At 47.7% G+C, this 13,735-nt stretch overlaps 1 protein-coding gene across 1 annotated transcript in view; it reads right to left on the minus strand.

The window, feature by feature from the left end:
• LOC139665823 (rho guanine nucleotide exchange factor TIAM2-like) overlaps positions 1–13,735 on the minus strand; it is a 73,898-nt gene that overhangs the window by 13,867 nt on the left and 46,296 nt on the right. The window contains 7 exon segments of the mRNA XM_071544823.1: positions 8,184–8,278; positions 11,085–11,303; positions 11,396–11,485; positions 11,634–11,676; positions 11,678–11,710; positions 11,822–11,926; positions 12,532–12,708. Coding sequence (XP_071400924.1) covers positions 8,184–8,278; positions 11,085–11,303; positions 11,396–11,485; positions 11,634–11,676; positions 11,678–11,710; positions 11,822–11,926; positions 12,532–12,708 — 762 coding nt within the window.

A 13,735-nucleotide genomic window follows, 5' to 3' on the forward strand; every position in this document is an offset into this window, starting at 1 on the left:
CACACACATGAACTTGCCACATGAACTTGCTGCCACAGGGAAAACACACACACACACTCTTTCTCCTCTCACACAGCTCCCTCACTAAATAACATTTTCTTCAACTCTTAAATGGCAGATACCTGCATTAGAGCGTGACTAGGAGAGGTGGGCAGAATGAAAAAGGCAGATGGAGAGAGGGAGAGAGGGAGAGAGAGAGACGGACCCACACACCGTCATGACTCAGGAATTGCGATAGCCTCACAACAATCCCACCAACACAGCCTGACAGCCAGCCCAAATAACCAATTAAGAGCCGGGAACGGGAGCCGGCGGAGGCGGGAGAAAAGCCTGGGAGCGCCGGGAAAGACGAGTGGATCCGACAGCGGCGCGCTGAATTCCTATTCAGGTTGTCTCGCTGTTTTCTCGCTGACACTTGACAGCTCCGGCTCGTGTTCCTACCTCCCCTCACTGTTTATGCCCTTTAGCCGATTTAGGAAAGAATTCTTTACACGAAGAAACATCTCTCCAAGCTTGCCTTAGCGGGTAAAAACTACATGAATCGAGAAGCTGTGAAGTCAGTTTTTCTCATTCTGTACAGTGAAAACAACTGTTTAATTCCATTGGGCTTCCATTGAGCATTTCTGTCCGTCTTAACTGATCATACAGAACTGACCACTGTTGACTAGACCATCCAGATCTCAAAGTCAACACAAGTAGGCATACTTATTTCTCTCAATCCACCCACAATACATTTTCAAACCGAAAGGGGAGATTCCCACAACTTAACAGCAGCCTGCCTACCCCCCTCTCTCTCTGAAATCAAATCACCTCTTTTTCAACAATCCACAAAGCCCTTATTAAATCTACTCTCTTTCAGTAGTGGCAACACTTAAAACACTGTAGAGTGCTGATAAAGACCCACTTTGACTTGCCATCCTCTCTACTGATGAGCCCCTCGCAAAAAAACAAAATCGCTGTCAAAAAAACAAAACGGTATTACAAAGCATCTCTCATCTCAGCAATTAATGATTCCCTTTGGATGTTTCCCATTTCCGTTTTCCCGAACAGCCCCTCTCACCATGAAGAGCAGCCTGTAGAGCAGCCTCCATGCTGCGGTGGCCTGCCGCTGGGTCCTGCGGGCCAGGGAGCAGCCCTTCCTCCGCAGCCTGCCAGTCCTGGAGGCCGGCATGAGCGCTCCACAGACGGCCCGGGGTCGTGTGTACCGACCACAGCTAGACTTGGACTGGAGTTAAAATGTGTATAGATGTATTCTATCCTGTCTGTCTGATGGTCAGTCAATGACCCCCTTCTTCAACTTTCCTCCCCCTCCTCCTCCCCTGCTTTCTTTCTCATTAGTGACCACCTGTCGCTCCGTCAGGCCCCCGGTTTTGAAGCCTCAGTCTGGAGTACACCTTTGCCTCTGAGTGGGGCTTTGACGGGGATCGAGCCCATTGATCCCGTGTCCTGCCGTTCTGTGGGCGTAGGCAGAGAGAGAGAGAAAAAAAAAAGTGCTTGCTGCCGGTTTGTTTTGCTAATCTGCATATCAATCAGCGGCGGACGGTCTGACCGCTCGGCTTGTGCAGACGGAGGGGAATTCCTCCCCTGGCAGCCACGTCCCCCCGGCTCTCGCCGTCTGTCTCTTTCCATCAACGTCGGCCTTTCTGCGTCTCCACCTCCCCATCCATCTTGCTTCCCTATGCTCTGTCCATCTATCTCCAGGTATCCCCATTTTTCCCTTCCTCTTCCTCTCTTTCTTCCGCTCCTGCTCGGCTCCATGTGACCCCCCCCCACCCCTCCCCCCGGTGTAATTTCCAAAGAGCTGAATGGAGAGGCCCTGGGCTGCGTCGGTGTCCAGTCTCTCAATAGCGGCAGTACAATGTAGACTGTTCTGGCTTGTTACCTCCACACAGAGAGGAATGGCTGACTCCAATAGGGGAGGCTCTGGGCTGGCGGGGGTGCTGATAACAGAGCAGGAATCTAAACTATGGTCTCGCACAAGAATGAAATGGGACAGCGTGGCTCTCACTGCAGGGGTCTAGTTTTACATGGGATAAGCACACAGACTCTATCCATGGAAATACTGTTTGTTTTTGCCTTCTAAACTGACTAAATTATAGACCAAATTGAGCCCTGTTGCCGGCTGAGGGCACATTCACTATCAGTCTAGTCCAATTAAGGAGAAGGATTATGAACCCTTGATTTAGCAGGTAAGCACCTGACTCAGATACTTTCCTGTCTGGTATCCCATAAGAGGACTACGCAGGCTCAAGGTGTGTGTGAAGGTGTGTGTGTGTGTGTGAGAAAGTCCTCGGTAAGGCCCGAAGAGGTTGGAGAGGCAGGTAAGGACAGGGCAGCCAGATTAAGAACTGCGGCCTACTGTCAACCGGGCTGATAAGCCTCATGAGCAGTTTCTATCTAGAGGCTGTGTATTGCCCACAGCACCTTACTGCCTTCATCTCATACACATGCTGAAATAAATGCCTCCTCCTCTACCTCCCCCCATGAATTCAAGGAAGATGTCGAATCCAACTACACACAAAATGATGCTCATGACACTCACTGATAAGCATAACCACATGTACTTACCATACAGTATTGTAATGACTTATAGACCCCACTCTATGGTGCGCACACACACACACACACACACAACAGCTGTGAAGTTACCAGGATGATACAACATGCCACCCCAGACTTATTCAGTCTCATTTGAATCATATTGCAATACTTGTTTTCCCGAGTGTTGGGTGTAAGCACTCGCAAAAAAACAACACCACCAAAAACAAAAAAAAAAGCCCTGACTGTCAAACTAGGAGGTTGCAAGATAAACACTAAACACTGTCACCATCTCCCTTCAACGCTCCGATGGAGTCATTATGTACAGAGCTCAGCCTACTTTGCAGATGAAACACTGCTCAAATCAAAGGAGAAGCCTTGCGCTTTCACCAGCGGAGAGGCCCTCTCTTCGCTGGAATAAACAAACAAAACGTGGGGCGGCAGAGGATAAAGGCGAGAGGATGAAATACAGGCGTGTCCCTGGGGCTGGCTTTGCCCATCCCTCATAGGAAAGAGCCTTGTCATTGCCACCGTGAGAGAGAGACTCAGAGAGAGAGAGAAAGGGAGAGAGAGGGAGGAGGCCCAGCGGCCGGTAGGCAGGCTTGGTGATTCATTTGCCATGTTAAGGGGCTATAGTGCCACGATGCCATCTTCTTTTCAAAGCTCAATAAAGGAAGACGCGCGCTCGTAAATCATACGGAGTGGAGGGGAGGAGAGAGGATGATGAGAGGGAGGGCTCGTCCCGTCGCGCTCCGCTCAAGCCCATTTACGCCTTTTATTATTCATCCTAAACAAATATTATTCCGCCGAGTCTCGGAGGACTTTGGGAGAAAGTGTGTTTTAATAATGAAGTCGGCCTCAGATTAAAAAACCCATTCTGCCAGGTCCCCTAGGCTATTCAGAGCCACTCCGCTGCGTGACTGCCAGCACAAAAGGCAAAGAAGCGGTATCGCGATCCACTATTCTTATTACACGAACACGCCTAAAACAAAATGAAAGCAAATGGAAGGTAAAGAAGAAACGCTTGTAACAAACATTAAATGTGACCCGATGAAATACAAGCCTGTGGAATAACTAATGGGGAAACCCTGCGCTGCCCACATTCCCCTCCTGACCTGGAAACAGCTGAGCCAGGGTGATTCAGGAGCAGGCCGAGCACCCTGGTCTACCTACACCATACAACATGATATCTACAGATAACAGACACACCGGGCAACCAAGGGGACAGTTTCAGAGAGAATACACGCCCATTAAGACAGTGCCCCCCTGACCTGCTCCATCTGCCTTCACTATAAACCTTACCAGAGGGGGTTGAAGCAGAGATGGAATAGGGTGGATGTAGGAGGACACAGTAAAAGCACAAACAAGTGGCGAAACGGTAACACAATTATACATGTTTCAGATACACTGTACATGTTACTATGCTGGAATTCATGAGGTGTTGCTGAAGATTTGTGTGAAAATTTGCTGCTACGGTGTGAAGTTAAATTATCACAAAAATACAACTTGATTTCTTTTCATAAATTAGATCACAGCCTGCAAACTCCCACAGGCAACCAGCCCATCGGCCCATAGTTACCGGTCGTTTGTCCCCTTTGCCGTCTCTCTGGCAAGACAGGCAGGCGGCCACGTCCTGGGCCAGGCAGGCCAGCTTGTCTTTGAGGAGCCCCCGCAGGCCGAGCAGCGCCGAGCCCAGGAACAGGTCCGTCTCCCCGGCCCCGCAGCCGGACGGCCAGCACCAGCACATGGCCAGGAGGGAGCACAGGGCCTGGGCCGGCGACTGGTCCCGGATAAACAGCTCGATTAAGGTGGTGTGGTAGACGCACGGCCGGGGATCCTCGTCGGCTAGGAGGACCACGACCGGCACCGGCACTACGGTGACGGCCGCGGCCACGCTGGGAACCCCCGGTTCGGCCATTACATCCAGATCTGGGTCATGACGGATCCGGGTCCCGGTCGGTCCCTCTGTCTATCCTGCCCTCTCTCTCTCTCTATATCTCCAGCTCTGTCTCGTTGTTTACAGTGGGGCAGACCGGCAAGGGCAGGCTAGCGTTAGCATTAACTCCACTGACAGCAGTAAACCCAGATTATTAGCCTGCTCGCGGCCAGATGGTGGCTGATGGGCTTAGTCATAACACACATACCCCCCTCCCCTCTCCAGCTAACCACCCCAGCCCGCACGCCACACACACATTCACGCACTCAAGGCGGGAGTAGGGGATTCTCCAAAATTTGGGGAGGGGATGGTCGCAGCTCCAAGGAAGACGGGATCGTGTTTGAAGGAGCTGATATAGCCTCATATCTGTAAGCATCTGATATATCTTTTTGAAGTCTAAAGCCTGTGACAAGAGAGGAGCAGTGGAACTGAATAATTAAACTTTCTTATATTCACACATTCTAAAAAGTGATAAAAACACCTCTCAGACTCTTTTCTTACGCTGAGACTAGAGGAAGAGGATTATTCAATAAGTAAAAAAAAAAAAGCATGGAACAAACCAGCTACTAACTGTATAGAAGCCTAGTTCTCACTCCATGGCACAGAACAACAACATCATCACCAGTTAAGTGAATCAAGCCGAGTCACTCTGTTTTGACAGACTGAGGAAGGGTGCAGTCACTGCTCTCTTTACAAATCCATTTAAATGCTCTTAGTTAAAGGTCTGGTCTGGACAAAGCAAAGAGGCTTAATATGCCTGTCTGCTGTTTAGCCTATAGTTTAATATAAGACTGTGACATTACCAGCTACTTTGACATTCAAGTAACTGGCAGAAGTCATCTAGCAAACCTTTACCTGATGATATATAATAAATAATAGAATTATAGTATTTAATCATTAAACTCCACACTAAATTACACTAAAACACACATATTCATCAATAACCTCATACAAGAAATGGACAGACTATAGGAATGGCAGCCTGCAGGAGTGGATGGAAAAAGGAGTTTGTGTGTTTTTGTTTTTTAGTGATGTAGACCATAAAGACAGTGCAGTGTGTTTATCTGTGTGTGTGTGTGCCTGTATACATGCGTGTGAATTCCCTACAGTGGACTGGTGCCATGTGGAGAGGGCAGACCACGCCAGATTACCTCCCATGTCCTCCCATCTGTCTAATGGGAGCGCCTGGTGTGCTGTATATACTGTATATATACAGTACTGTGCAAAAGTCTTAGGCACCCTAGATTTTTTATATACATTTCTTAGAAGTCTTAGATGTTTATTTGTTTTCTGCATTAGTGTGTCAGTAGACTGCTGTGTATCGTAAATTTTTGATATTCAGAAACTTTTCAATTCATTAGTTTTGAAAGCATGTGTGAACAATGTGGATGCTGGCATTCCGATTTTGCCAATAAGCTACGTTATACTGTAAGTGCATTATTTAGCTAAACCTACACTAGCATGTCAAATCAATTCAATTGGAGGTGCCTCAAGGGACTTATCTAGGGCCAAAGCAGTTGACTTCTTCAATCGATTCTTTAAGCTCATAATGGTTCCATAACATCGCATTAAACCGATTGCTATGGTGCTCTATAGCCAAATATATCATTAAGTAACACACAGCCACAGGAAATTGCATTCAATATCCCAATGGTAAACAACACTGTTAACTCTGCCTAGTAAGCACTTCCCTCTAAACACACACATGCACACACACACTAACACACAGCTCTCTGGTGTAATAAGCGCAAATTGGAATGCAACGGACCAATTAATCAAAGGTAGTCAGTCTAGTGAGGCAGCCGATTACAAGGTGTGACAAGAGGCTTGAAATGAGTCTTTCCCTCCCATCCGTCTCAATTGACTTTTCAGAACGCTGTGTGCATGCGTGTGTGTGCACCAATATGCTGATACATGGCTGATTTTCTACCCGGCGACTCGAGTTTTTTCTCCTTCCACCCCAGAGAACAACCTGACGGCAGTGCGGGGATTAAATTCGGCTCTTTGCGACGGCAGCAATCAGATCTACCGGTCTGTCAATATCTCACCCTGCGTTGTTTTTTTGTATTGCCTTTACAGTATCTGGCTCTATCTGATGGGAGCAAGAAGAGCTTCTTTCTCTTTTTCTCCTCCGGGGTCTCGTACACGCACCTATGCAGTGGCGCGTGCACACACACATTCATCACAGCATCCCTCCCTCCCTCTTTCCCTCCCACACACACACACACACACACACACACCTAGCTTCCATTCTTCCATTCAGCCCCCGTTCCCCAGTAAACGACAAACGGCGAGCCCAGAGCAGAGCACTGAGCAGCAGCAGCAGTGGTGCAGTGCAGATCCCAGCGCAGTGGGACTGACTCATGTCGCTGGGCAAACAAAAAGAGAGCCGAGCAGAGAGGGAGAACAGAGAGGAGAGAGCAGAGTGACTTGTCCTCTCTAATCCACCTCCTGGCTGACCCCGGGTCAAACGCTGCACAGCGTCTACTGACACACACAATAACAATACAGCCACGGCAGTCGCGCTAATTAGCTGTGGTTTCTGGAAATTTGGCTTGGATTAACCATCACTGGATCATTAAGGAAATGGGAAAACACTGCCCAGTCCCTTTTTCATTCAGCCCACATTGCGTAATAAGCAGATTGTTAAAAGTGTGCAGGATATGCTCACATTTTTGATGAGGTCTACGTGGCCTAAAGGACGCGGAGCATTAGATGAATGATGCAAGAGAAATGTGAACGCATGAACGCACATCTGCAGACGTCCTGGCCCTTCCAGCCACGTCCACATCATTAACACATGGCTTTTCAGGATGACCACACACGCTCATTACAGCTCCCCTCAATAAGAGCCGGCGCAGAGATTCTCCCCTATTACACCACCGCAACGCCGAGGGATAATTCCCGACGGGACGCCCACGCTCAATTTAATGACTTCAATAACGTTAGTTTACATATCAAAAACCTGACCGGATATACAGAATCGACAAAGGACAGAAATAGGCATGCAATCTGCCTAAATTCACAAGGGAAGACTATTTGGCATACTTACAGAGAAGTTCTTCTTGCAAAGTTAAATTGAGATGGAATTCGAGAGGTGTATAAACTGCAGGGTACCGTTTGCCTGCACTGGCATCCTCAGTTGTCTGTTTGAGACCAAAGCCAGGACTCCAAACTCAGTGCCAAGCACCAGGAAGAAGATGCATGAAAATGTCAGCTTCTTCCAAACAAAATGTCTGCCTGTCTAGTTCTTAATGCTACAGTGGAATACGTATAGAGGAGAGGAAGTGAGGATGACAGTGGAGTATTAGGCAACAGAGTCAACTGTGTTAACTGAGGGCTTTGGTCCATGCCTTATCATCAAGTGTGTGTGTGTGTGTGTGTGTGTGTGTGTGTGTGTGTGTGTGTGTGTGTGTGTAGGAGGCGGTAAGAGTATGTGCGTTAGGACAGCCTCTTCTCTCAGTCTGCATCCTGTCTACGTGACAGTAATAAGCTGTGTTTATACCAGTGGCTATGATGGAGTAGCCTAATTATGGTAATGCTGAGGATTGGTGCCAGCCTGGCTTCTGACAGCTCCACAGCTGCCACCGAGGATGGCCACACACACACACACACACACACATATAAACACACACATAAAATTGGGAGAGAAAGAGAGGGATGTGGATGTCTCTAAGACAGCAGCAATACTTTGACAAACACATCTTACCTTACTGTGTTGAACAGGCCTATGTGCATGATGGGAGTGACCATTCTCCATTCCTAGGCCCAGGGACTCGCCACCATCAGCCACAGTGCACACATCTGGAGAGAGAGAGGAAAGTTCACATTAGCTTTAGCATCACTCAGTGTGTGTGTGTGTGTGTGTGTGTGTGTCTGCTGTCATGCTCACACCACCCATCATTGCCTCTGAATGGGAGTGGTATTTACTACAGCACATCCTTCTGCAGACCACAAAACATAAACAATGCTGGCTGGTTACAGCCTAAGCCGTCACGGGCGCCCGCCAGTCGCTGAGAATTTAAATATGCCTCCATTCTAAAAATGGCCATGGCATACAGTCATCCCCCACAAAAAAACACAAGTCTTCCACTTGGCAATCCTAATAAAAGAATCTCAGTTATCTCTATTCTTGTTTGAATGAGAAACGCTAAAAAAAGCATCTGTGGATGAAGCTCACTAGTGGTTTTCCTGAAAATCCCACTTTAGAAAAATGTATATTTGCAAATGTGGCGTGCCGACTGAATGAGAGAGGATTTGATTAGAGTAACCGGGTGTGTTGAAAACATTTCCCTGGTTCTCCCTACATCTCATTACATTCAAGGTCCTGAGGACAACTTTCTAGCAGTTGGCGCATGAAAACAATTTTCTCCTGATTGTAGCCTGGGAGGCAGGCCAATGTGACGGCGGGAAACAAAAGGAAACTTCTGGACCTCATGTTGAGTTGAAATGCTCCTTTCTAAGCTGATAATCACTGTCAACCAAGGGTCTGATTACTAAAGCGGGGTTACAAAAAATATCTAGTCAGCTGCATCCCATTCTCTTGTCTTATCCCTTTGCATCGGGCTGGGTGCGTCAACATGACAGACAGCTCCCTTCTAGGAATGCCATCATGAAAGCCATTTGTGTAATTTGTCTCAGACAAAGTGATAATTCTCCACTGACAGCGTTTGCCTCCCTGCCTCCTCCTCGCCTGCCTGGGATCATACGCCCTCTAGAGGAGGAGGAGCGAACTGCAGCCAGTTTGTTCACATCCTGCGGTGAGGCCTTCCAGTCATCAGTCACACAGTGTTCAACTGTGGTTTTGGTAGGGGAAGTACAATACTAATGTATTACTGTAATTAAGACCAGACTATTAAGACTTTCACTCGCCCTGAAACCGACTCCCTGTGCAGTTTAGAAGTTACAAACTTAATGAGAGAAAGCAATAAAAAAGGCATAAAATGTTTTGCATGTTCAGGAGAACATCAGCAAAACAGCCCGATGAATTTTGTTTCATTTTATTCATTTACATTTTTTTATTGCTTGGACATCCTGTACATCCTGCATATACCTGGATTTTATTGCGACGTGGCTTTGAATCTGGCCCAGGACTTTAGTCATATGTCATCCCCTTCTCTCTCTCCCCCAATATTTCCTGTCTCGCTCTAGTGTGATAGTCTAATAGAGAATAAGACAAAAATGCCCAAAAATAATCCAAAAAAATATTTATTGTTTTTATTTTGAAGCTTGTCACTTTTTGCACTTGTCCAGATCTATTAACTGACCGTTCCTGACTAATTTGTGTATTTATTGCTGTCACTGATAATGAGTATTGTGTTAGTATTCGGGGGTATACATTATGTATTTGTGTACCTGATGTCCTGGCTTGTGTCTATCCTGAGAACACAGACAAATTCCCAGCAACCTTGGTTGATACGGCAATATAATCTGGACCATATCTATGAAAAAACATCTGATTCTTACAAACACCTGTAGAACTACAGTACATCAAATCCCAAACTTGCTGGCGGCGGCGCACTTCATTTGTCTTTGGCAGAATTTCCCTTACCTTTAGAGCGACCTTTGAAAAAGGACCGGATGCTTCTCAGCCAGACGGGCATCAGCTGTGTTTGTCCGGCTACACGGGCGACCTGCCTGTTCAGCTGTGACACCCCCGCGCTCACGCTGAGATTAAAACGAGCTGACAGGATACTATACATTCACAGCGATAATGAGCCCTCCGCGGTCAAAAGCACCTCCTGGCCTTTCTGCTCCCCCAGGACACACAGAGCCGTGAAACGTCATCTAGAGCTCTCTGCTGGTTCTTTTTTTTTTCACATTTTTTTGATAGAAGCCTGAGTGCAGTGAATGAGTTTTTTGTTTTAAGGAAGTAGAGGTCTCAACTGGAAGGGAAGTGTGGCGGCAAGCAAGGGGTGGGGATGTTTAAAACAACTATATCTGACTTCTCAGCAAACACAAAGATGACTGTGTGAAAGTCAAGACTGAGAATATGAAAGTTACAGCTGTCCATTTCACCAGCCGACTATTGATTATCTTGTACGATGAGATATATTGTACTTGGCAGATCTTGAGCACTGGCCCTAATATTGTGGCATGACTTCCAGTAAAGACACGCATGACTGATCACTGCTATGCAAACGCGATGCGGTGCAACAACAGCTTGCTGGTAGGCCACTTACAGAGAAAACTGTTGCCCACACACAAAGACACTTGTACACAGAACTGAGCAAGCACTACTCTGATGCCAAGTCGTGGCATTTCACAGGAGGTATAATATTCTCTCTCTCTCTCTCTCTCTCTCTCTCTGTCACCATCTGTCACACCCAGGGGCCCATGTGAAGCAAACCGAATCTACATGGTATCAATATCAAATGCGCTTTCAATTTTAAACTGAAGTCTCTCTCTCAGGCAAAAATCTATAGCCTCTCTGCGCAAATGCAGTTCCACAAATGACTAGGTTTAGGTTGACGCCCTGAAACAACACTCAACAACACGTTTCAGGGCGTCTGCCTGCAGCAAGCGTCCGTCGCTATGTTCGGCAAATGTTTCTAATCATTGTTGATGTGATTGCCATGCAGTGTGTGGTTGTTTGTATGGTTTTATCCACCTGAGGAGGACTTGGCTCGGTGGTGTTTGTTGTGGGCCTCCAGGTTGTGTCTGGGAGGGGGGGTGGGGTGTCCGGAGGCCAGGGCTAGCGGCACGGGGCCGTCCCGTCTCAGGCTCAGGTGGAGAGCCTGCTCGGCGAACAGCGTCTGGATCAGCGTCAGGTCCAGACCCGACACGCACCGGCCGTTCAGCACCAGGATCTCGTCGCCTGGCCGCAAACCTGAGGGCGCATAGGGGTGTGTTTTAGAGAAGAGCGAGTAGAAGCCACAGTGTGACGATTCTGTTCCTGAACAACGGCAAGCAGGTCGGTACCTTCACTGAAGGCCAGTCCATCAGGAAGCACCTCACTGACGAAGATCCTGCTGTTCTTCTGGCCGTCTATGTGCCCCGTTACTGCAAAACCTGAGAGGTAGAGAGATAGATCAGCAAATACACAGAGTTAAACTGATCCGCAAAGAGACAGGACGATTAACTGAGTGTTCATGTGACATGTGCATGAAAATGAATGCACAACTAGGCCTACATCAGTCTATTTTTACGGCTGACTCACCAAAGTCTCCGGTGCCACTCGGCTGCTCATGTGCAGAGTAAATACATCAATGGGACCACCTCCAACTGATCCTGTACCTATGGAGAGAACAAATCACAAACACTGTGTCAGACTAACAGATTAAATACAGCGCAGATGATCCAGATGATGCAGATGTGTGTGTGACTGTGCGTGTTTGTCCTCCTCACCGCATCGTGGAGGAGCTCGCCGGGAGCCAGGTATCGAACCTCCACATCCTGGCCCACTTGCCTGTGCAGTCGGAGGCAGTGCGAACCCGGGTCCAGCTGTTTCACCTATTTACACAAGAGCCTTAATGGTCAACAGCCTGCGTGCGCAAAAAGTCATGCATACATATTTCATGCACTGACGCTGAGCTTGACAGCTGCTGCGTGGCAAAGGTGTGAAATACAGCAGAATTACCTATTGACTTTACACTGGGTGACAAGTTACAGTAAACAAAATAACTTTGCCCAAGGGATTGTGGTCCCATGGGAGCATAATACAACAGGATCAGTGTACAAGCTGTTACAGACGCTCCAGCAATGACTATTTAACCTTTAATGATAAAGATGTGAGTGGATCACACACGCCCAAAGGGTGTGAATTGACACAACTGGTTATTACAACAGCTTTGAAGCAATAAATTATATTTGTATGACATGTATGTATGATGAATGACAATCATGTATTTTGGAATTTGGTAAAAAAATAAAACAATGAAAATAGGACAGCAACAGGTCTTTTATGTAAGAATGGCAGGATTGTGTGCCAAGACATGATCCAGAAAAAAAATCCAAATCACATTGCTGTTTTGCTACAATTATCTGGGATATCTTTCTCTCATCTCAGTGACAAGGCATCATTTCTCTGCAACCCCCCCCCCCCCCTCCCTCCCTACCTTGCAGGCTGTGGAGAGGAGCTCAGCGGCTGTCTGGTCTCTTCTGACAGGGACTTGGACCGTCAGGCTGTCTGGCATGTAGACGCAGGTCAGCACCTCTGTGCCACCGCTGCTGCCGTCCCAGACACCGCCCTCAGGGGGCGACATGGAGTAGATGTTGGTCAGCATGTCCAGCCTCTGTAGGGGGAGGGAGGAAGGAGGCAAAGAAGAGGGAGGGAGGGAGAGTAAAGAAAGAGGAGGGTGGGGTGAGGAGCATGAGAGTGAAGACGGAGGTAGGAGAGAGAGCAATGGCAACAGAAACAGAGAGAGAGAGAGAGAGAGAGAGAGACTGAGTTTGAGTAACACCACACAAATCAATACAGTTCCATTAGTCTAAATGCTGAGCTTGGCCGTGGATCAAGCCGTGGAGCAAAGATGCCATACAATTAGGCTTTCAGAAATTCATTTGACAACATAGATGGCAGTTGCTTCACATAATAGTCATCGTAATGATCGTGTACACAAGAGGATTGGCAGGGGGTCTATTGGCAGGTCCAGACGACAAGATATCATCTGCGCAGCTCTCCGGCGCTCAGACTTATTTGGTCCTAAAAGCCACTCACGTACTTCTGAGTCGAGTGACGTATGAGGCAAACGCATTCAAATTCTGTCAGCCTCTCAAAAGAGCCATTTGAAGGCGATTATTTGTCGGTGGCATTAACAGTGAGGTTTGAGCTGGGTATTAGTGCTGGGGTTAGCCAGCCACTGGGCCTCACAGGCGGCCATTTGGGGGTTTTGGTTGCGACTCTATGTCTCTGGAGGGAAAAGCGCCACTGTTTGCACTGGGGGCTGTGGGAGATGCCGAAGCGCGGCCTAAGACCACAACTATCAAGGCTCTACATCTTGACGAAACACTCACTCACACCAAAATGTACCAAACCTCATGGGTTGAAGCAACCAATGATTCAGCACTTCTGACAAAACGGTTTGGGCTCTCGGCTAGACTGAGAGGAATAATTGAGACGTGGGACCAAGAGGGATAATTGCCTTGGTGACTAGCTCAGGGTGTACCGTGGTCGTTTAACTCCATTATGGGACCACAAATGGAGAGTGGTGTGTGTGTGTGTGTGTGTCTAAGGCATTCTGTCTAATGTGCACGTGTGATGTGAGTATGTTTCTATTTCAGAAGCTGCCAGTGTGCCGTTGTTGACGCATCACTTTGTTC

This window comes from Centroberyx affinis, unplaced genomic scaffold, assembly GCF_046629955.1.
Source record: "Centroberyx affinis isolate AG114_WGS23_722 - 3 ecotype Tasmania unplaced genomic scaffold, CSIRO-AGI_Caff_v1 ptg004678l_1, whole genome shotgun sequence".
Classification (NCBI taxonomy): Eukaryota; Metazoa; Chordata; class Actinopteri; order Beryciformes; family Berycidae; genus Centroberyx; species Centroberyx affinis.